The sequence below is a fragment of the Panthera uncia genome, chromosome A2, assembly GCF_023721935.1.
Source record: "Panthera uncia isolate 11264 chromosome A2, Puncia_PCG_1.0, whole genome shotgun sequence".
Classification (NCBI taxonomy): Eukaryota; Metazoa; Chordata; class Mammalia; order Carnivora; family Felidae; genus Panthera; species Panthera uncia.
Genome location: NC_064816.1, coordinates 12,746,932 through 12,768,219, shown reverse-complemented (window position 1 = coordinate 12,768,219; position 21,288 = coordinate 12,746,932). Strand labels below are relative to the sequence as shown.

Genomic DNA, 21,288 nt, shown 5'->3' with positions numbered 1-21,288 from the left:
TTCTCACATGCTCATTGGCCGCCTGCAGGTTTTCTTTTTGGTCTCTTTCTTTAACCCAATTCCAAGCAAAGGCTGCTTAAGTGTCGTGTCTTCAAGAGCCCAGCCAGGCCGGGGACCCCACAGGGGCTGTGTTTCTCATTCTCTGAACGTCAGCCCAGGCGGGGGTCAGGTTGTGGTTTGTAGGATGGGGCAGCTGGCCCTGAGCCTGCTTTGGGGGAAGCCTGGCTCCTTTCTCCAAAGCACAGTGGGCCTTGTGCCTGCAGGGGCTAGTTTCTAGTCCTGGAGCGGAACAAGGGGCTGGTGGACGTCCCATATCTGATGGCCTGGCAGTGAGAGGTGATGTGCTTTGGAAGTATAGGGTAGCTTCTAGGGTGTCCGATCCCATGGAGGTAGGTACTGGTGCTCGGTGTGATCTCTCAGGACGTTTGGAAATTCTGCTGCACCACACTCAGTGACAAATTGCTCCCGATGACAGGATCCTTGAGATTTTTGGGTAAAGAAGGGGCTCCTGGTAAACAAAAAGGACAGGGGTACATGCGTGGCTTGCGTGGTCCATGCTGGCTGAGCCATGTCTGCGACACAACCGCAGCCCTCACCCCAGCGGCTAATGGGTCCATGGGCACCGAGAGGCCAGCATGCCCGTTGGTTGTTTGTTTTTTTTTTTTTAATTTTGTGTTATTAGTGGTTTTTTTTTAAGTGTTTATTTTTTGAGAGCGAGAGAGAAAGAGAGCGAGAGAGAGCGTAGACGGGGAGAAGTAAAGAGAGAAGGAGAGAATCCCAAGCAGGCTCCATGCTGTCAGTCCAGAGCCCAGTGTGGAGCTCAGTCTCCGGAACCATGATCATGACCTTGAGCCAAACTCAAGATTTGGACGCTTAACCTACTGAGCCACGTAGGTGCCCCGTTGGCTGGTTCTTTCCACAAATCTGGAGAGCTCCTTCACCCCAGGGCCTGCGGTGGCCTGACATGCTGGATGGGGAGCAGACAGGTAGCCACTCCAGACCCCTGGTGTCTGGGAGTGTGGGGGCCAGGTGGGAGGGCCTCGCCTCACTGCAGGTGGGGCTCGACTGGAGGTGGGAGAGCCCAGACCCTGCCTGCCGTCTGAAGAAGCCTGGGGAGGACAGTGGGCACAGAGGCCAGGTGGGTTTGGGGGCTGAGGGAGAGGGTTGTGGTGACAAACCAGGACCACGCGGTGGGGCGGTATCTGCTGTGCAGAAGGTGGGTGCTTGGGGCCCAAGATGGGTGAGAAAGAGAGGTGCGACCCTCCATCTGGACCCATGTTCTTTCTGAAATTCTGACAGAAGGCCGATCTCTGAATAGCTGAAGCTTCAAGTATTTTGAGTTTTTTAAGTATATTTTTTCTTGTGACATTTGGAAATTCCACCGTCCCAAGCTCGGTGACAAATTGCTCTGAAGCTGTGACGTGGGAACTGAGCAGGCATTGGGCCCTGTCTTGGCAGGGTGTTTGGTGGTGGTGGGGGGGTGGGGGGGGCGCGGGCATCACCTCATCAGCCTGCCTTCTGGGCAGTGGTGCTTGTCCATGGTGATTCCCTTCTGAGAGGGTGTCTCCGGGGCAGGACAGCCTGGGCTGACGTTGGTTTGGGGAGGACAGTGAGGGACTGCCCACTGCCTGTGTCTCCACTCTTACTTCTTACATACCTGGCCCCCACAGCATCCGAGAACTCCTGCCGATCCTTTGAAATTCTGTTTCAGTGACCTTTCCTGGCATTTTCAGCGTGTATGTGTTTTCTCTTGCCTCTCCTGACAGCACTGTCCTTACAGTACTCTTTCTACAACTGGGAAGTAAATCCCTGGATTTACAGATATCTTAATGACATTTTCCTGTTTTTCTTTTTTGCAGGATTCTGTTTCACTGAGACCATCAATCCGATTTCAGGGAAGTCAAGGGGTGAGTCTTTTTTGTCTTAATCATATTTGGAATTGTGACCAGTGTGCTCTCTTGCCTGTCATGGCTTGCTGGGCACAGAGGCAGGCTGGGGGCAGCATTTTGGCCCCATCCGGCTCTGTGTCAGGCCAGGGCCTGTGCCAAGCTGAGGCCTGCCAGGTTGGTCCCACAGCCAGGGCCACACCAAGAGGCTGTCTGGGGCGAATGCAGCTTCTCTGTCCAGTGGCCCCTCAGAGTCTCCGCTTCCTTCCTGTAGCCAATGACTCCTGGGCCCCCCGTACTGATCTGATCTCTGTGCTGATTCAAAACGGAGGTGTCCTAGGGGCGCCTGGGTGGCTCAGTCGGTTGGGCGTCCGACTTCAGCTCAGGTCACGATCTCACGGTTTGTGAGTTCAAGCCCCACGTCGGGCTCTTGTGCTGACACCTCGGAGCCTGGAGCCTGCTTCGGATTCTGTGTCTCATTCTCTCTCTGCCCCTCCCCCACTTGTGCTCTGTCTCTCAAAAATAAATAAATGTAAAAAAAATTAAAAAAAAAAAAACAAAAACCAAAAAAACTGAGGTGTCCCAGGGGCCAAGTGGAACTGGAGCTGTAGCCTCCCTGGAAGCTGGTCTCTGTTGTTGGACCTGGGACCGTGGGTGTCTGATTTTGGTACTGGGCTGCTGGCCCAGGGGGTAGGTATAGAAACTCAGCACTCCCATTTTTTGTGAAATGTGTTTATTTCATTCTAAATGACCACCTTACAGAAAAAAATTGGAGAATAAAAGAAAGGATTAGTAGTCCACAATCCTTGCCTCCCAAGGCTTAGGACTTAACCCCGCCCACCCACCCCCAAATCCCTCACCCACCAAACATACCTTGAAACACTGGTTTTTCTTGTGGTCTTTATTGCAAGTCTGTCTGTCTGTCTCTTTTTCTCTTTTTAATCTGAAGGGTTGCCACAAGTGTCTAAATCAGTTAGTTTCCACCTGACAGCTGGCCGGCCGCCTCCTTAAGAAGATCTGTGCACCTGCCAGGGTGCTCCAGAGAGAGAGCCTCTAGAACATCCACGTGTCTGTGTGTACAGATACAAAGATACAAGGAGATGTATTGCAAGGCATTGGCTCACATAGTTGTGGGGTTGGTGAGGCTGAAAGTCATCCATGGGGAAGGCAGGAATGGGCACTGTGGTCCATAGGCGACCTTCTTTCTCCTCAGGGAAACCTCAGTTTCCTCAAGGCCTTCAGCCGATTGGGTGAGGCCCACTCAGACCATTGAGGGTCACTTTCTTAAAGTCAGGTGGTTGTGGATGCCACCACATCTACAGAATACCCCCATCCACATTAGCATTCGTGATGTCCCCGGGGGCTGTGGCCTGGCCAGGTGCACACGTGAACTGAACTGAACTGAACTGACATTATTGCGAAGACCAGTTAAAGTCAGCAAGACCTCTTGAAAGGCCCCAGACTCCTCGCTCCCCCAGTTCCTCCTCTGGAACTTCTGCATCTCTCTTTGGTCCCATCAGTCCTGTGGCAGCCTTCCCTTTATTGTCCCTGGGACATTTCCCCAGGGGCAGAGGTCAGTGTTGGGGGGCAGGGCTCCCTCGGCTTGCTGCCAGACCGGCCCCATGGTGCCCTCTGGTGGCCAATAGTCATGCTGTACCCTCTGTAGTCGCGAAGATGAGGAAGCAGATGCATGGAAAGGGCCACTAAAAGCCATGGCTTATCCTGTGAGCAGCATTTTCTGGTCAGCAGGACACCACACGGCCGCTCACGGAAGCACCGTGAGGTTCTCCTGGGCCATGCTTTGTGTCACCCAAATTTCTGTGCAAAGCCTGAGAGCCACATCCATTCGAGTCAGGGGTCCTGCCACCTTAGAGTCGGAATCATGCTTTGCCCACTTTCCTTCCTTCTGGATTTTCTCATGTGTAACAGAGTTTCTAGAAGGTTCTGAGGGTACAGAGGCCCTGTGCCGCAGCTTTGGGCCAGTCAGGCCACAGTTCTCCACTCTTCCCTTTGTGAGCCTGGGGAGGGCTGTGCCAGGTAGAGAGGAGGGGTGCTGTTCTTTCCCTGCTTGCTGTGAAGGGTCAGGCACTAGGTCTACCCTCTGTGTCTGGACGTCATCCTTCTCTTCCTGGGCAGTGATGGGATGCATCCCCTACTCCCTGCCAGGTGTGAGGGGCCTGGCCTGGTGCTGGACACACAGCAGATGCTTTCCTGGCCAGGCCACATCTGCATAGTCACCATGCTGCCAGAGGAGGCAGGGTGCCTGGGCTCTCCCCTCCCCCCTCTCCTGGTCGCTGAGCCGCTTGTGTATAGCTGAGGCTGGGGATGGGGCCAGTGAGGTAGGCTGGGTAGAGAGAGGAACGGGAGGCCAGAGGGGTGGGGCTGGGCAGGCCCATTCAGTGTTCGTGGTCCACGGGCTGAGTCCACGTTCCAGGCTCTGCATAGCGTGACAAGGACCGTCTTTCCCAGAGGCCCATGAAGCTGACAGACTGAAGATCTGTAGGCTCTTGGCTCAGGGGACTTTGCCAGTTCTTTTCACTGTCCCTCAGCCTCCTCGCCCAGGTGATGGGCTCTCCGCCTTGGGGGTTGTGTGTGTGGGGGGGTAATAAGGACTTAAGAAAACCAGTGTCCTTGCAGCCCACAGCAAGCTCACTCGGCCCCTAGTGCATGTCCCCCTTGGTGTGGACAGCCAGCATAGGACCTCAGTGTTGAGTGCTGCCTGGTGGGGAGGTGGTGGGAGTCCGATCTGGCCTGGTCGCCTCCCTGCCTATGCTTGTAAGCACCATGGGAGCCAGGCCTGCCCGAGGAGGTTGTGGTGTGTGGCCGGGCCCTGGCATTGGCTAGTTCCTTGGGGTGACTAATGGCATTTGTCTCTCACTTGTAGCGTGTTGGCCTCTAGGGTGTCATGCGCCAGAGCAAAGTGTTCGTCTCTGTTTCATTGCCACGTCCATGTTTGTGTTTGCATTCCCTGCCCTCTCCCAGACACTGAGCTGGGTGACCTGGGCCCCTCTGCTTTCTGGGGCTCACTTTTTTTTTTTTCTTTTAAGTTTATTTTATTTATTTTGAGGGAGAGCGGGAGAGAGAGAGAATCCCAAGCAGGCTCCACCAGCACGGAGCCCGATGTAGGGCTTGAACTCACAAACTGTGAGATCATGACCTGAGCCAAAATCAGGAGTCGGATGCTTAACCGACTTAGCCACCCGGGTGCCCCTGGGGTTCACTTCTGAGTTGTGAACGTCTGACAGCTGGTGAAAAGTCAGCCTCCAGAGGGGAAAAGAAACTTCCACCTGGCCAGCCCCACCCCAAAACTCTTCAGTTGATGAAAAAAGAGAAGTAGGGGTGGTATCCAGGGCAGTTTAGCGTTGCGGCATTTGCCTGTGCTGCAGCAGGAGCCTGAACTGCAGTTTCTAGAATGAAGTTTGGCAGGGCTGGTCGAAAGCCTTTGACCCATTTCTGTCTGTGTGTCCAGGAGCCAACTCTGAAGGAGCAGTCCGGGATGTGCACATGATTGAGGCACGAGGGTGCTTGTTGCCGTGTTGTCACAGGGACAATTTGAAAACAGTCTAAAAAATTTCTAAAATGGGGTGTTGCAGAGTCAGGAACCATCTGTGTGCCAAGGTTGAACAGAGGGCGGGGGCGTGCACTCCCTCTTCTGAGCATCCTCGGTGAGTGAGGGCATGAGAGCGGTTCTTGGAATGCAGGGAGGTGCTTAGAATGCACCCTGGTGTTGGGGTTGAGGGAGTGCCCCTGGGCCGAAGTGGCCGCTTTGCTCTTGGAAGTCAAGTTCAGCTGGACAACCGTAGTTCTCTTTACCCAGCACATGTTTTATTCTGAGGCTTCTTTAGGAAGCGAAAATAACTAAGAAAGCAAGTGTTGCCTGGAACCTCCTCTGGCCAGAGAGAACCTGGTCAGTTGGAGTTTGGGTTCCTGTGCGTACCTGTTTGTCTTGTTCTTACCGGAACGGAGTATCAAGCGCTTCCCCGCCAGTTTTTGCCACCAGGACTTGATGTGCCTTTTCACAGCTCCCGCCTGCACCTGCAGATCGGGGAGGGGGGCGGGGGGCGGGCAGGGCGGGGGGGAGGCAGGCCCCACTTAGGATGGATTTCAAAAGGAGGAGGAGGTGAGGGGCACCTGAGTGGCTCAGGCAGTTAAGTGTCCGACTCTTGATTTCAGGTCAGGTCATGATCTCGCCGTTCGTGATATTGAGCCCTGCCTCGGGGTCCACACTGACGGTGCGGAGCCTGCTTGGGATTCTCTCCCTCTCTCTCTCTCCCCCTCCCCTGGTTACATGTGCACATTCTCAATCTCTCTCTCTCTCTCTCTCTCTCTCTCTCTCAAAATAAATGAAAAGGAGGAGGTGAAAGGGCTCTGGCAGGGACCTGTGCCCCTCACAGGTCTCAGAGGCACTCTGGGCCGCCCAGGAAGGGCAAGCCTGTTTGCTGCTCTGGGTCTGTGTACACAGACACTCGATTAGGTTTAAAGTGACTCCCCCTGCCCCCATCACCTGGAGTCAGGGCTGACCTTAGAAGCACCCAGACCTGCATGCCCAGGCCAGCTGAGGGCCACATGGTGGCCCCCGTGGGGCAGCCGAGACTCGGTCCAGGAGGCACATGCTGCAGCTGAGCAGGGCTGACTGTCGGGCCACATCCTGGTACATGTGCCAAGCTCTTCGCTGGCACAGAGAAAGCCATGCATTCCTGGTCTATTCATGCCCCAATGGGGGATTTCCTTGCTCGGTGCCCACCGACTGGTAACCCATAACCAGCGTCACTGAGGAGCAGCAAAGCAGCCCGTTAACCAAAGGAGTCCTCAGGCCGTGGTAGTGCTGGGCGGGGATGGGGCCGAGAGACCTGGCCACACCAGGCTCCCAGCAAACCTCCCCTCTGCCTTCCTCCTTCCCCCGCTCGGGTGTCCCCGCCTTTGTCCTGAAGGATACTGGAGACCTCTGTGTGTGTCTCCCCTGTCCCCAGCAGCATCACGTTCTCCCATGCATCAGTTTCAAGCCCCGGGTTTCCCACCATCCTGTGGCCCCAGTGGCTACACAAACCCACCTCCGGGCTCTGTGCTGGGACCCCCACGTCCAGGACGAATTTTGGAGGTGGGCGCGCACACCTGTGTGGAAAAAGTTTAGATGGCATAAAACGGTCACGGCGAAGAGTCCCCACAGCTCCCACCCAGAGAGAAGCACAATCACTTTGGGACTGAGACCTGACCTCCTGCCCTCCTCTCAGGGGTGACAGCCCAGTGAGGACCATTGCCCTTGAGGCAGCCACTGTCCTCTGAGCAGACTGAGCTGGAAAGTGGCGCCTGGGGAGGCTGTGTCTCCATCAGAGCCAGGATGAGATGAGGAGGAGGTTCAAGGATCGGGTGGAGGAAGAGCCACCCGATGGCAGGGGTGTCAGCTTCCACCGGAAGCTACTGTTGACTTGCTGACTTTGGGGTGCATGAGCTTCCGGCTGCATTCTGGGCAACGGCATCAGTGCGTATCTGGCTCTGGGTGCGTCTCCTGCAGTGGCCCTCAGCAGCCTGAGCCTCAACATCTGGGCGGCGTGTTCCGGCTGCTTCTGTGATGGAGAACAAACGTCACATCCAAGAAGGGATGGGCCGGCAGCACAAGATGGCCACAAGCGTGAGACAAGGAGATGTCGCGTACAGGCAGGACAGGGCTGAACTGCCTTATCTGGGAGCCAGTCTGTGCCACGTTGGCTCTCACTGTGCACGTCTGGGGCAGGGACTGACTGCAGGCTGGGCAGGTCACTCAGTATTTTGGGGCCAACTCTAGGCCAGGTGCACGTGCAGGTTCCCTTATGGGTCCACACACCACCCTGCGGAGCGGTGGAGGGGGGGAGGCTGTGAAGAGGGCAGCGGCCCTCCTTGTGACCTGAGCCACCGTGTCCTCAGTCTCAGGCTGAACTGCCCTTATTTACATATGACAGCTGGGCAAGGCTGGAATTCAGTCGGGGCCGTGTTTGGTCCAATGCTGATGAGGGAGGCATGGTGGTCTCACATCAGTGGAGAAGAAATAGGGCCTGGGCATACTGAGGTGGTTTAACAGCCCAAGGATAAGGCCTGAATGGGGCCTTCTTCTGCCCCCCCTTGTTTGTGTGCCTAGCTGTGCTGAGCTCCTGCACTCAAAACCCAGGGATTACTTTATGAGGAGTCCCCACTGGTAACAGAGGGTTCTGGAGGCCCATCTTGTGCCCCAAATATGGGCCAGCAGCCGGAGCATGGATCTTCCCACCAGCTTCCTCCACAGCCCCCAGGACTTCAATCCAGTGAGGGTTGGCCTGGAATGCAGCCCCGGCCTGTGGGCGCAATGCTATCCCACCTGCACCGAGCCCTGCACCTTGGCCGGGACCTTTGCTGTCTGTCTATCTGCCGGTCAGGCTGTCCCACCCTTCTGCAGAGGCACTGTCCAAAGTCAGGGTTCTGTTAACCAAGACATTCATCCTTTGTCACACGTAACCGTGTCACGGTTTGTTGGGGGAGGGTGTGGCCGATCTGTGAGCCCCTCGGGGCCTGCACCCGCCTTGGTCTTGGCTGCAGGACAGTGAATGGACATCCAGGTGGAGTGTGTATCCCACAGGGGAGCAAGGGTTGGAGCATATCGGCTGCTCAGTGTGCACTGATAGCTACTGCTGCCCGTCTTGTCTCACGTCACCTTCACACATGTCCCAGGCCAGATCTGCCCCATTTGCTGGGTGGGAAATTGGCTCATGGCCCAGATCAGGGTGGGCTCCCTGGCTCCGGGCGTGTGCTAAGTGCTCTGTGCTCCTCAGACCAACGTGCCATGCTTAGAAAGCACTGGCACTTCCTCCTTGTGTCAAGCTGTGGGGGACGGTCTGGGGTCCAATGGATGGCCCATCCCACGGTCCCCTCCGTGATGTGGACCTCCCAGTGATGTTTCTCCCTCTCCATGCAGCACATCTCCATCCCCCAGCCTGACTGCCCCACGGAGGCGCGGACCTTCTCCTTCTACCTCTCCAACATTGGCCGTGACAGCCCCCAGGGCAGCTTTGACTGCATCCAGCAATATGTATCCAGGTAAGGCCTCATCTGGGCGCAGTGCCCCCTTCTTCTTCTTCTCTTTTTTTGAGGGGGGGGTATTTATTTAAGTCATCTCTATACCCAGTGTTGGACTTGAACTCACGACCTTAAGATCAAGACCCGCATGCTCTACTGACTGAGCCAGCCAGGCCATTCCAGATCCCCTTTCTCATACCCGAGCCTTGCTGCTGCATTCAGTGTGTCCAGGGCACAGGTGCAGGCCTGCTACCTCTGCCCAGGGGCCTGGGTTCCCTTGTTTTTTCCAGGTTAAGATACGCTGTGTGGAAACGATGCTGCTCAAGTTAGCGCTGGGCCCATTTCCAGCTGGGGGGTAACGGGGGAGCACGGGCACCCAGACCGTGTCTCCCTGTCATCCCAGGAGGAGTTCACCTTAGCTTCTGGCCCCTTGTTTTGCAGCCACGGGGATGTTCACCTGGACTGCCTGGGCAGCATCCAGGACAAAATCACGGTGTGTGCCACCGATGACTCCTACCAGAAAGCACGACAGAGCATGGCGCAAGCTGAGGAGGAGACACGGAGCCGTGGTGCCATCGTCATCAAGGCTGGAGGCCGCTACCTGGGTGAGGATGAGGCCTGCGACTCCGCCTGTTGGGGGGGGCTCATGCCTGCTGGGCAGCTGTGGTGGGGAGCAGGAGGGACTGAAGGCTTGTCCTGGCCGGGAGTGGGAATGATGGGTTGACAGAGGTCTAGCCCCAAGCAAGGGGAGCCATCTCTCATTGTCAGGTCAGAAAAGGTCCTGTTGTACTGGCCGAGTCTGTTGGGGGCTGTGGCATCTGCTGATTCCCCAGTTTGAATATGAGCCCCAAGAACTCCAGGAATTCCGAATCCACGAGCCCTTCTCTCAGGTTCTGACCTCGGGAATCCCTACCCATCAGGGAGATAGACACGCTCCTCGATGGCAGGGCTGGGGTCTGTCCTCCTTCAGCTGCCACCCCTGCCCTCACCCGCCTGGCTGGCTCTTCCCCAAGCCTGACACGGCCAGCGGCAAGGTGCCGATTGTGAGATGTGCGCTATGGCAAATAGTCTGCTGCTGGGTTGGGGCCAGCAAGGGCCTGTCAGGTCACAACTGGGAAGGAAATGTGTTGATTTCCTGCTGGACGAGAAGGCTCTGGCAGCTCATCATCTGCTTGGAAACGGTTTTGGTGAAGTTGAGACACCAGCAGCATGAAAAGTGTTTACTTTTAGGAAGCTCCATTCTTGCTTTAGTCTTCCCAGCACCTAGACCCAGACAAGTTCAAGAGTCATCAGGATTCAAGGCCAAGAGGAAGGGCGTTAGGCCCGAGAAAGGCACAAAATGGCTTACAGCAAACAGGACCTTAATGGCTTTTGGGGTTTTTTGTTTTTTGAGAAAAGGTGGGAGGATTTCAAAGGCCCCCAAAGGAGTATGTGATTTCACTGGCGTGGCAGTGGAGTTGGCTCTGACCGAAACCCTAGGCAGGAGGAGTCCATGCTACCAGTGAACGCTGCATCCTGGTGGATGTGGCCGTGCATGCTGAGGGAGCCCATGCCCTGGGCTGTGAGCTGCTGCTGGGGACAAAGCCGCCCGAGAGCAGCAGTCAGAATCCAGAAATACTTCCCCTGCCTGCTCTCGCCTCAGTGTGCAAATGTGGACATTCATATACATCTTAGTAAGTTTCTGCGTCCTTCAGCCAAAAACTTGGTCAAAAGTGTGGCTTGTCGTACCACTTTGGGGAGGGCGAGAGTTCTTGGTTTCGGTTCTGGTGGCAGCACTTGTCTCCTGGCCTCTGAAAGCGTAGTCATATATGTCCCACTGCGTCAGGCCTCTCCTCTACCCTGCGTCAGCCCATCAGCTGGGTCCTCTGGGAACAAAGTCTGGCCCTAAGGATTTTGACAGCACTCCTTCCCGTATTAATTTGACAAATGAGATTTAAGGGATGAGAGCAAAACAAAAAGTTCTTGTGGAGAGCTTTCTGGCCCAAGGACGTGAGGCACGCGCTGACCTCACTTGGCCGTGCACGTTCCCTCAGTGGCCGTGCTGCCGTCCAGGGTGGAGTTAACAAATTCTGAGCAGAGGCCCCTCCCTCAAGAGCAGTGCTGGAGTCTGTTCGCACTAGGGTCGTGGGGGATCGGGCCGCTGCCCCCCTCCCCCGGGACTCTGGGTCTGTCCAAGAAGCACTTGACGGGGCTGCAGCCTGGGGAGCTGCTCCTACCCCGGGGTCTCCAGAGAAGCTGCCCAAGCGGCCCCATACCTTTATCCACTCCTCCTTTATCATAAAAGAGAATGGCGGGTCCTGTGGCTGGAGAGTGCTGTGATGTGCGGGCTCTGGGGGCGCCTGCCTCTGGCCGTTCAGGAACCCCACCCTTTTCATCAGCCGCCCTCTCCGTATAGCGGTCGGGCTGCCCTTGATGAAATCCATTAAAGCTCTGAACATACCTCTGTTTCCTGCAGCTCCCGCTTCTGACACTTGGGGCCCTGCAAGGGCCTGGTAGCTGTGTGTGGTCAGTAGGTGGTGTACTCAGCTCTCCAGGTCCCCACGGAGCAGGCCAGGCTGGATGGGGCTGCAGCTGCCTTCCCCTTGGGCTGTCGGCCGTCAGCAGGCGTCCACGCACTCGCTCAGAGTTCGGCGTCAGCCCCAGGCAGAGGGACACAGAGGCCGTACCCCCTCACCCCCTTAAATCCCTAATGCCTTGGCTCTCGTTGCAGGCAAGAAGGTTCAGTTTCGGAAACCAGCCCCGGGGGCCACGGACGCCGTGCCCTCCCGGAAGCGGGCGACGCCAATCAACCTGGCGAGCGCCATCAAGAAGAGCAGTGTCGGTGGCATTAGTGGGGGCAGTGGGGTGTCTCAGAGGCCCTTCCGTGACCGAGTGCTGCACCTCCTGGCGCTGAGGCCCTATCGGAAGGCCGAGCTGTTGCTACGGCTGCAGAAGGACGGCCTGGCCCAGGCGGACAAGGATGCGCTGGACGGCCTCCTCCAGCAGGTTCGTGCTTGCCCGGGGCCAGGTGGAGGGTTCAGTCAACCTTGAGTGGCCTCGGCAGAGGGTCTGGACACAGGGGTGCTGGGAAGAGCCCTTCCTGGGATCTCTTCCAAGATTCGCAGCCTGCCTCAGAGCCTCGGCCTCCCGGGTTAGGACCGGCTTGAGGGTGTCACGGACACGTTGCTGGCCATGGTGCTTCTTGTCCAGTGGCTCCGAGGTTGGCTCGGAGGGAGGTCAGTATGCTCCTCCTTCGCTGTCTGCTACCACACAGGCAGCGGGCACAGCACAGAGGATCCAACAAAGACTTCAGCCGCCTGAGGCTTTTAGAATTTAAAGAAGCCTGGGTGACCGCATATGTGAGTTAACAAGAGCACAGGCTCCACGGTCAGTGGGCGTCCCTACCACACACCAGCCGTGGCTCTGGGCAAGGGGCTTCACGTGGAGACCCTCAGGCTTCCGTGTGTGGCTGCAGCTTGCCCGCAGCGCCTCTTGAGGGGTTGAACGTGATGTCAGCAGGTGAAACCTGCTGTTAGGGCACGGCTCAGGCTTTGGAGCAGGAGGGGGCGGGGCCTGTCTCCCAAAGCCCCCGGAGGGAGTCTGAGGACCCCTGGGAAGGTGAACGGCTCGCTCTGGCTTCGCCACATCAGCCAGACCACGCAGATGCCTCCTTGCTGTGAAGTGGGGATGGGCCACCGTGGAGCCCTGCTGTGAGGTCCACGTGGCTGGCATGACAGTCGCATCCTGCGGAGGAGGCGTGGCCGAGCGTCCAGGGATTCTGTCCGCCAGCTCACCTGCATCCCACCTCAGACGCTCCTGGCAGCAGTGCGGGACTCACATGCTGTGACAGTTGGTAGCTGTGTCTGAGGATGAGCCACGGGGTTCGCGGCCCCTCACGTCACCGGGACCCTGGCCTCAGGGGCTCTACTTGGCAGGAAACCCTGTGTGGATGTGGCCTCTTGAGACACTGTCCCCCACTCAGAGGCTGTGCAGGCGAGGACCAAGCTTTAAGGTTTCTCCCTCTGAGCTCACGAGTTGGCTCCTGGCCTATTAGAAGGTAGATATGTAGCTTGATGGCTCAGAAGTTTTCTTTGGCAGAGGGGCTTGCCAAAGCATCCAGAAAGCTCCAGAACAGGAATGATGTTCTTAGGGGGCTTGTTTCCTTGGGAAGTCGCAGGTGTCAGCCTTATCCTTGGGAACTCAAGGGAAGCACAGTGGAGGCCCTTCCCCTGGGCTGGAGCTCAGAATGAGGCAGGGCTGGCAGATTGCCAGGTCTTCAGACGTGAGCCAGGACTGAAGACGCAGGTGGGACCTGTGCCCACCCTGGACATGCCTGTAGTCCACACCGCTGCCCAGTCAGGCCGCCATTGGCCCCTACTGTGGTGTTCTTGGGAACGCCCATGCTCCCATCTTCCTCTCTTGCCCTGTTTGTGCCCAGAGTAAAGAAGAAGCACTTGAACCCCTCAAACCAGAACGTGAAACTTAACTGACCGTGCACACAGTTACATCTGAGATGTACCCTCTGAGCAGTCCTCCGATGCAGCAAGAATGCCAGCGGGCTCAGTTTTCCAAAGAGATGGGGATCTGTCGGTGCTGATGTCGTTGTGCCAGGGGTTCCTGCTGCTTTTCTAACCTCTGAGATGCTCTCATTGCTCCCAGGACCAGAGAGGTACCCTGCTGGGCTCTGGCTTCCTAGGTTGATTTGGAGTCAGCAGCCTCCCGTGGTGTCGGTGGCAGAGGGTGCTCCCCATGTCTACTGTGATTTCTTCTAAATGGCCCCATCTGCCTTGTGCTTCTGTATTGACTACCCAGCTTGTTCTCCCTGGTGGTCGTGGGCAGTAGCAGGACCCCGTCAGCTTGAGGAAGGGGAAGGTCTCTGGGAACACTGTGGGCCGGGCCTTGCCCCGGCTGGTCATTTCCAGCCGCCCCCAAGTGATCAGGGATTCCGATGAGCAACACACACGAAAGCACACTCCTCAGAGGCACCTTCCCTCTTCCTTCTGTGAAAACATCCAAAGCAAAGATTTAAAGCATCTGTCTCCGGCGCTGGCGGGGCCTCAGAGAAACCCACAGGCTCGTCCTCCATGGGTGGGAGTGTTGACGGGTGGGTGGCTCTTCTGGAGAGCATTTTAGCAAAACGCATCAAGAGCCATAAAAATGTTCAGAGCCTTTGACCCATTAATCCCACTTCTGGGAAGCTGGCCGAAGGAAAACGTCGCCAGCATGGAAAAACCTGCACACAGCGGTGTCTGTTTATATGCTACAGAGAAACTGGGAATGGCGTCAGCATCCAACAAAGGAGAAACCTTTGAGTAAATCACAGTGCAGATGTTCGGTGGAATATTACTCAACCATTAAAAAATGTTCCCTGTGGAAACCGCTGTGACACAGAGTCCTCTCAGAAGCCCGTGAGAGTGAAAAACAGCCGCCGCGCCAGCTCCCTGCGGCCGTGCGCCAGAGGCCAGCGAGATAGTCCCGGAAGTACCCGCTTTGGGGTGGGGCCCGGACTTCTATAAGCATCCTCAGGGTCAACGTTTTGAGTCTGCCTTCACAGTCTTGGAGACCAGCTCAGCCTTTGGTACCCCGCCCGGGCAGGGCTGGCTGGTTGCGGGGAAGGTGGACTTAGCCTGGCCCCTGGAGGCCCCGGCTGCCCCAGCCTCGGCCACGTGTGTCCCGGGAGTGTGTATTCGAGAGCGGGCGTCGGTCTGTTCAGACTGCTGTTGAGAGAATAACATAAACTGGTGGCGTATAAACAACAGACGTTTACTTCCCACAGTTCTGGAGGCTGGGAGGTCTAAGATCGAGGCGCCAGCAGATTGGGGGTTTGGTGGGGCCCCCTTCTCAGTTCACAGAGTGGGTCTTCTCCCTGTGTCATCACGTGGCAGGAGTGGCGAGGGCCCCCCGGAGTCTCTTACAGGGGGCACTGCTCCAAACCCTCATGACCTCATCACCTCCCAAAGGCCCCACCTCCTAACACCATCATTTTGGGTGTTAAGATTTAACCTGAATTTGGTGAAGATGAAACGTTCAGTCGGGAGGCTGGTGATGGGGTCCTGTGAGTATAGATGGCAGCACTGCCCCTTTAGGAGCCAACCTGTCTTCCGGCAGCTGTAAGACACCTGTGTCAGGACCTGGTGTTCTGACCCCTTTGCATCCCAGGGCTTGCTGCCCCGGTAGGCAGGGGATTTGGTGGGGGTGGGGGGGGGGTTCTGCCCTCTTTCCCCTCCTGTGTGTCTGCCCCCCACCTTCCATCAAATGCTCTCAGTAGCTCCTGCTTCCTCTGGGCTTCCCGCAAGGTGATTCTGGTTCTTCTTACAGGTGGCCAACGTGAATGCCAAGGATGGCACATGCACGCTGAAGGACTGTGTGTATAAGGATGTGCAGAAGGACTGGCCCGGCTACTCGGAAGGGGACCAGCAGCTGCTGAAGCGGATGCTGGTCCGGTAATGCCGCCTCCCATCTCTGGGCCTGTCCCCACCCCTTGGTTCTGGGGCAGATCTCGTCCTGAGGATGCTGGGGTGGCCTTGTGTGGTTCTGAAGGCCACAGGGCCCTTGAGCAGGATGGAAGGATCCATGGAGACTCTCTGGCAGTCTTTCCCCGCTGCCTGGGATGCCACAGTGCCCGGGCAGCCCACCGTGGCCCCTTGTCGGGGGAAAGGCCAGCCCCTGCTGGGTGGAGTGGAGGGCACAAGTCACTGTCCTGAACACCAGAATGCCCAGACAGAAGGATTCAGTCCACCCAGCTTATCCCGGTGCCTCCTTTCCTTTCCCATCAGGCTCCCTTCCCAAACCTGCACACCCCCACAGGCTTCTGCTTTAGGCCACTTCCTTCTTTTTTTTTTTTTTTTTTCCCCAACGTTTTTTTATTTATTTTTTTGGGACAGAGAGAGACAGAGCATGAACGGGGGAGGGGCAGAGAGAGAGGGAGACACAGAATCGGAAACAGGCTCCAGGCTCCGAGCCATCAGCCCAGAGCCTGACGCGGGGCTCGAACTCACGGACTGCGAGATCGTGACCTGGCTGAAGTCGGGCGCTTAACCGACTGCGCCACCCAGGCGCCCCGCCACTTCCTTCTTAAGAAGAACCTCTCGAGATCTTGAAGCAGAGAGAAACAAAGCAAAACAAAACTCCCCACAGACATGATTAAGTAGCATTAATTAAACACATTCCCTCTCAGATTAATTGGGACCTGAGGTCAGGAGTGGCCTTGGTGGCCCAGGGGAGGAGTGGTTAAGTAGGCCCCTGCCTGGCTCAGGCAAGCAATTAATGATTTCCTTCTCAGTTGATGCCTGACTTGGGAGCCGGGCTGTGAAGCGGCGTTCAGAGCAGGCTGATACACTAATTAGTCCTTAAGTGATTTCTCAGGGACTTGGAGTTATTTATGAGGGGTGTGTGTGTGTGTGTGTGTGTGTGTGTGTGTGTGTGGTTTTGAAGTTCAGTTGTTTAAAGCACTAATTGCGTGTAGAAAGCAGAGCCGATTTGGGGCCGCTCTAGGTGAACCCGGAGTTTCTCGTCAGCCCTGCAGGGCACTCCTCCCCAAGCCAGTACCTGTTTCTAGGCCAGCCTAGGGTCACGGCTCCGGCTGTCCAGAGGTCTTGGGGAGACTGAGAGGAGAGGTTTTCAGCAGAAGACCCCCCCCCCGCCCCCATCCCCTTTCTGGGGTCTGCTGTTGCCCCAGCTAAATATGTCTTGAGTTGACCACTGTTGACATGGTCAAGTTTACCTACCCAAGTGCTTGGAGGTGGCAAGGGGCACACGAGGGACACTCACTGCAAGACTGTTCCTGTCCTCCCGTCCTTCAGAGCCTCTCGCTAACTGGCTGCTGTTCTCAGACCCTGAGGGCATTGGCCACACTGAGCTCCCCAGAAGGGGAATGGCCAGGAGTGTGTGTGTGTGTGTGTCTGTGTGTCCTGTGTGTGCGTGTGTGCGTGTGTGTGCGTGTGTATGTGTGTAGGTGGGGTCAGTAGGAATCTCAGCTCTGGAGCTTTGTGCAGTTCTGGGCTCGTATTCCTCCTTGCTCTGCTGAATGAGCTGCCAGGACTCCTGTAAACCCAAGGCACTTGGCTTTCGCCCGGGCCAGCATGGTGCTCTTCTCTCTGCATGGGCCAGCTTAGGGATCAGCCTCGCCAGGAAACACTCGACTTACCAGCAGCACCTACCGTCCTTGGAAGCTTGAACTGGTTGGTGTGCAGAAGTCAGGGTCAGCATCTTCGATGCCCGTGACCACGCTGAAGGTGACCCCAGCCACCTGTCTGCTCAGTTCTTTTTTAGGTTGTTCACGCCCCGAAGAAAACCCCATGCATAGCAGTTCTTGAAGCCATGGCCCCATGGCAGGAAGGAAAACTGGGCCTTGGGGTATTTCTGCTGGTGGGGAGTAGGGACGAGTGTCACCCCAGAAGCTGGGCCATCTCCTTTTCCTACAGCTTGTTCAAAATCCATACCTGAGTTAAGCACGCTTCTGCTTGCAGAGTCTACCTGGGCCCCTGAGGCTTTTCTCTACACGGACACCCACTTCCTGCATCCTTTCGATTCTTTCTCTGTGCTTCTATTCCCCATGTGTGTAGCTGCTGGGGCCCGTCCTGCCCCAGGTGTTCCCAGTGCAGGATGAGACTTTGGCAACGTTGCCTGGCCTTACACTCACTCCCCTCAACCCTGCCACCACCTGCACTTGTCCTGGCCTCGCTTCCCCGAGGGCAGGCATCTGGACCACACGCCAAACCACAGTCACCATCCCACCACATACGCTCTTTGTGGACTTGGTAACCTGCTTGGCTGCCCTGTCACTTACTCTGCTCATTCTCATTGCCCTTCACAACCCAAGCTTCCCCTGGTTGTCCCATGGCCTTTTGTCACTTTCAGCGGATCAGAGGTCCTGCCGGTTCCCCCAGGAGACCGCTCCACTCCTGGTCCCCTCTCACTCTCCTCTCACTCTCCTCACTCCTCTCCCTCTCCCTGTGCAAGCTCTCCCATTCCTGGGTCTGCGATTCTGCCCTGGTGCTGAAGGGATACAGCTCCTGAGGAAAGGGCTTTGATTGGCCCCTCTGCCGTAGCTCAGTCAGATTGGATTGGCAGTTGCCCAAGTCTGGGCCTTCAGATCCCGAGGACTTTTGCCTCCATGTTGAAGGCCTGGCCCACAAGGGTTGGAGGTTCCCCACCCAGCCATTTACACGTCTGCGTGATCACGGCGTGGCCTGGCAGGTGCTCTGGGGCGAGTGTCTCTGCTCTCACAGCCTGAAAACTCCCTTCATCCTTCTTCCCACGCTGTGTGTGCTCCTGGAAAGGCTTCCTATGCCCCTCCGGCAACCTCCCTTTATGTGAGGCAGGGGGCAGGGAGGGGGAGGGGGTGGGGGTGTCAGAGGTACGGGGGGAGGGTTGTGCTCCATAAACTGTCCACTTTCGCATCTTCCCCATTGCACGTCGCTCTCTCTTTTCAGCTCCTCCCATCCCTCCCTTTTGCCAATCGTTTCTAGTTCCCACTGGTCTTTGGTCTGGTTTTTTGTAGCATCACATTCTCATTCCGTGGGAGTGATGTTTTTATTTAAAAATTTTTCATTGTTGAAATATGGTTGACATACGGTGTTACATTAGATTGGAGTCTGCAGCATAATGATATGACAGTTCTGTACATTTTTCAGTGCTCCCCAGTAAGTGCAGTGTGGTCACAGTCTGCAACCCTGTGAGACTGTTACAGTGTTACTGACTGTGTTCCCCATGCCGTAATTTTTTGCCTGTTGCGGTGACTTAATTATTTTATAACTGGAAGTTTGTATCTCTTAATTCCCTTCACCTCTTTCTCCCCCCCTCCAAGCCCCTCCCCTCTGGCAGCCACCGGTTTGTTCTCTGCATTTATGAGTCTGTTTCTCTTTTTATTTGTGTGTTCATTTTATTTATTTATTTATTTATTTATTTATTTAATCTTATGTTTTAGATTCCACATATAAGTGAAATAATATGCTGTTTGTCTAACTTATTTCACTTAGCATAATACCTTCTCGGTCCATCCACATTGTTGCAGACAGTGAGGTCCCATCCTTTTTTATGGCTGAGTAACATTCCGTTGTTTTTATCTCCCACATCTTTTTAATCTGTTCATCTATTCGCGGCCACTTAGGTTGCTTTCATATCTTGGCTATTGTAAATAATGCTTCTGTCAACTTAGGGGAGCTTGTGTATTTTTGATTCGTTTGTTTGTTTCCTTTGTATAAGTACCCAGCAGTGCTATTGCTAATTGCCTGGTAGTTTTATTTTTAAATCTGGGGGTGGGGGGGACCTCCATACTGTTTTCCACGGTGGCTATACCAGTTGGCATTACTCCCAACAGTGCAGGAGGGTTCCCTTTTCTCCCCATCCTCACCAGCACTCTTTTCTTGTCTTTTTGATACTAGCCGTTCCGACAGGTGTGAAGTGATATCTCATGGTTTTGATTTGCATTTCCCTGATGACTAGTGATGTTGAATATCTTTTCCTGTAGCTGTTGGCCATCTGTAGGTCTGTGGGAAAATATCTGTTCAGATTTTCTGCCCTTTTTAAAGTCAGATTATTTGTGGGGTGGTTTTTTTTTTTTTTTTTTGGTGTTGAGTTGTGTGAGTTCTTTATATGTTTTGGGTATTAATCCCCTAGCAGATATATAATTTGCAAATATCTTTTCCTGTTCGGTAGGTTGTCGTTTTGTTTTGTCGATGTTCCTTTGCTGTGCAAAAGCTTTTTATTTTGATGAAGTCCCAGTTGTTTGTGCTTTTCTTCCCCCTGCCTGAGGAGATGCATCCAACAGATATGTTGCTAAACTCAATGTACAAGAGATTACTGTCTGTGTTTTCTTTTTAGGAGTTTTATGGTTTCAGGTCTCACATTTAGGTCTTTAATCCATTTTGAGTTTATTTTTGTGTATGATGTAAGCAGGTGATCCGGTTTCATCCTTTGGCATATAGGTGTCCAGTTTTCCCAATAGCATTTATTGAAGAGGCTGTCTTTTCCCTGTTGGATATTCTTGCCTCCTTTGTCATGGATTAATTGACCATATAAGCGTGAGTTTACTTATGGGCTCTCTATTCTGTTCCATTGATCTATGTGTCAATTTTTTTTGTGCTAGTATTATGCTGTTTTGATTATTATAGCTTTATATTGTGTCTTTTTTTAAATTTTTTAAATGTTTATTTATTTTTGAGAGACATACAGGGTGTGAGTGGGGGAGAGGCAGAGAGAGAGACACAGAATCTGAAGCAGGCTCCAGGCTCTGAGCTGTCAGCACAGAGCCCGACGCGGGGCTCAAACCCACGAGCTGTGGGATCATGACCTGAGCCGAAGTCGGACGTTCAACCGACTGAGCCACCCAGGCGCCCCTATACTGTATCTTGAAACACGGGATTGATGCCTCCAGCTTTGTTCTTTCTCACAATTCAGTGGCATTAATTATATCCACAACATTGTACAACTACTACCTCTAGCTGGTTCCAGAACATGTCCCCATAAATGGAACCCCACATTAGCAGATACTCCCATCGCCCTCCCCCAGCCCCTGGTAACCACTGATCTGCTTTCTGTGTCTTTGGATTTGCCTGTTCTGTCTGGACGTTTCATATAAACGGGATCATACACCACGTGGCCTTTTCTGACTGGCTGCTTTTACTCTGTAACGTTTTTTAAGGTTCCTGTAGATTGTAACACGTGGCAGAGCCTTGTTCCTTGTTGTGGCTCAGTAATATTCTCTCGTGTGTGGTTATACACCACAGCTGTCTATTCATTCATCTGCTGCTGGACCCTCGGGTCATCTCTTTCTCTTGGTGATTGTGGGTAGCGCTCCTGTGAACATTTGTGTCAGGGGATGTGTATGGACAAAGAGTCTCAGTCCTCTCAGGTGAGGAAGGAGGAGTGGAGTTGAGGTTTTCGAAAAACTGCCAGACTTTTCTCCACAACAGCCGCACTGTTTTACGTTCCCACCAACAATGCACAGAAAGCTTCCAGTACTTGCTTTTTTTCCCCCATTTTCTGGTTTTTTGTTCTGTTTGGTTTTTTGTTTTTAATTCTAGCCCTCTTATGGATGTGAGGTAATATCTCCTTGTGGTTTTGATTTGCATTTTCGTGACGACTAACGGTGTTGAGCACTTTTTCATGTGCTTCTTGGCCATTTGTGTATCTTCTTTGGAGAAATGTCTGTTCTCGTTTGGAGAATGACCAATGTCTATTCTCGTTTGGAGAAATGTCTATTTGGAGTCCTTTGTCTTTCTGAGGATACTAAGGCTGGTGTTTCTGTTGTGGATTTAAAATTTTCATCTGCTTATAGAGTCTCTCTTCCCTTTCAAATGCATTTTCTTGTCTCTCTCACATTTGTTACCTGGAGGCCCGGGTGCAGGCCTTCAAGACTTTCCTCTGAGCGGCTTCACCTCCTCAGGAGGGCTGCTGA

The 21,288-nt window shown here is 54.6% G+C and overlaps 1 protein-coding gene across 2 annotated transcripts in view; it reads left to right on the top strand.

The window, feature by feature from the left end:
- ELL (elongation factor for RNA polymerase II) overlaps positions 1-21,288 on the top strand; it is a 78,301-nt gene that overhangs the window by 45,494 nt on the left and 11,519 nt on the right. For both annotated transcript variants that reach the window (XM_049640267.1, XM_049640268.1), the window contains exons 2-6: positions 1,860-1,907; positions 8,809-8,930; positions 9,351-9,514; positions 11,620-11,894; positions 15,207-15,331. In XM_049640267.1, coding sequence (XP_049496224.1) covers positions 1,860-1,907; positions 8,809-8,930; positions 9,351-9,514; positions 11,620-11,894; positions 15,207-15,331 — 734 coding nt within the window. The remainder of the gene's footprint in view (positions 1-1,859; positions 1,908-8,808; positions 8,931-9,350; positions 9,515-11,619; positions 11,895-15,206; positions 15,332-21,288) is intronic.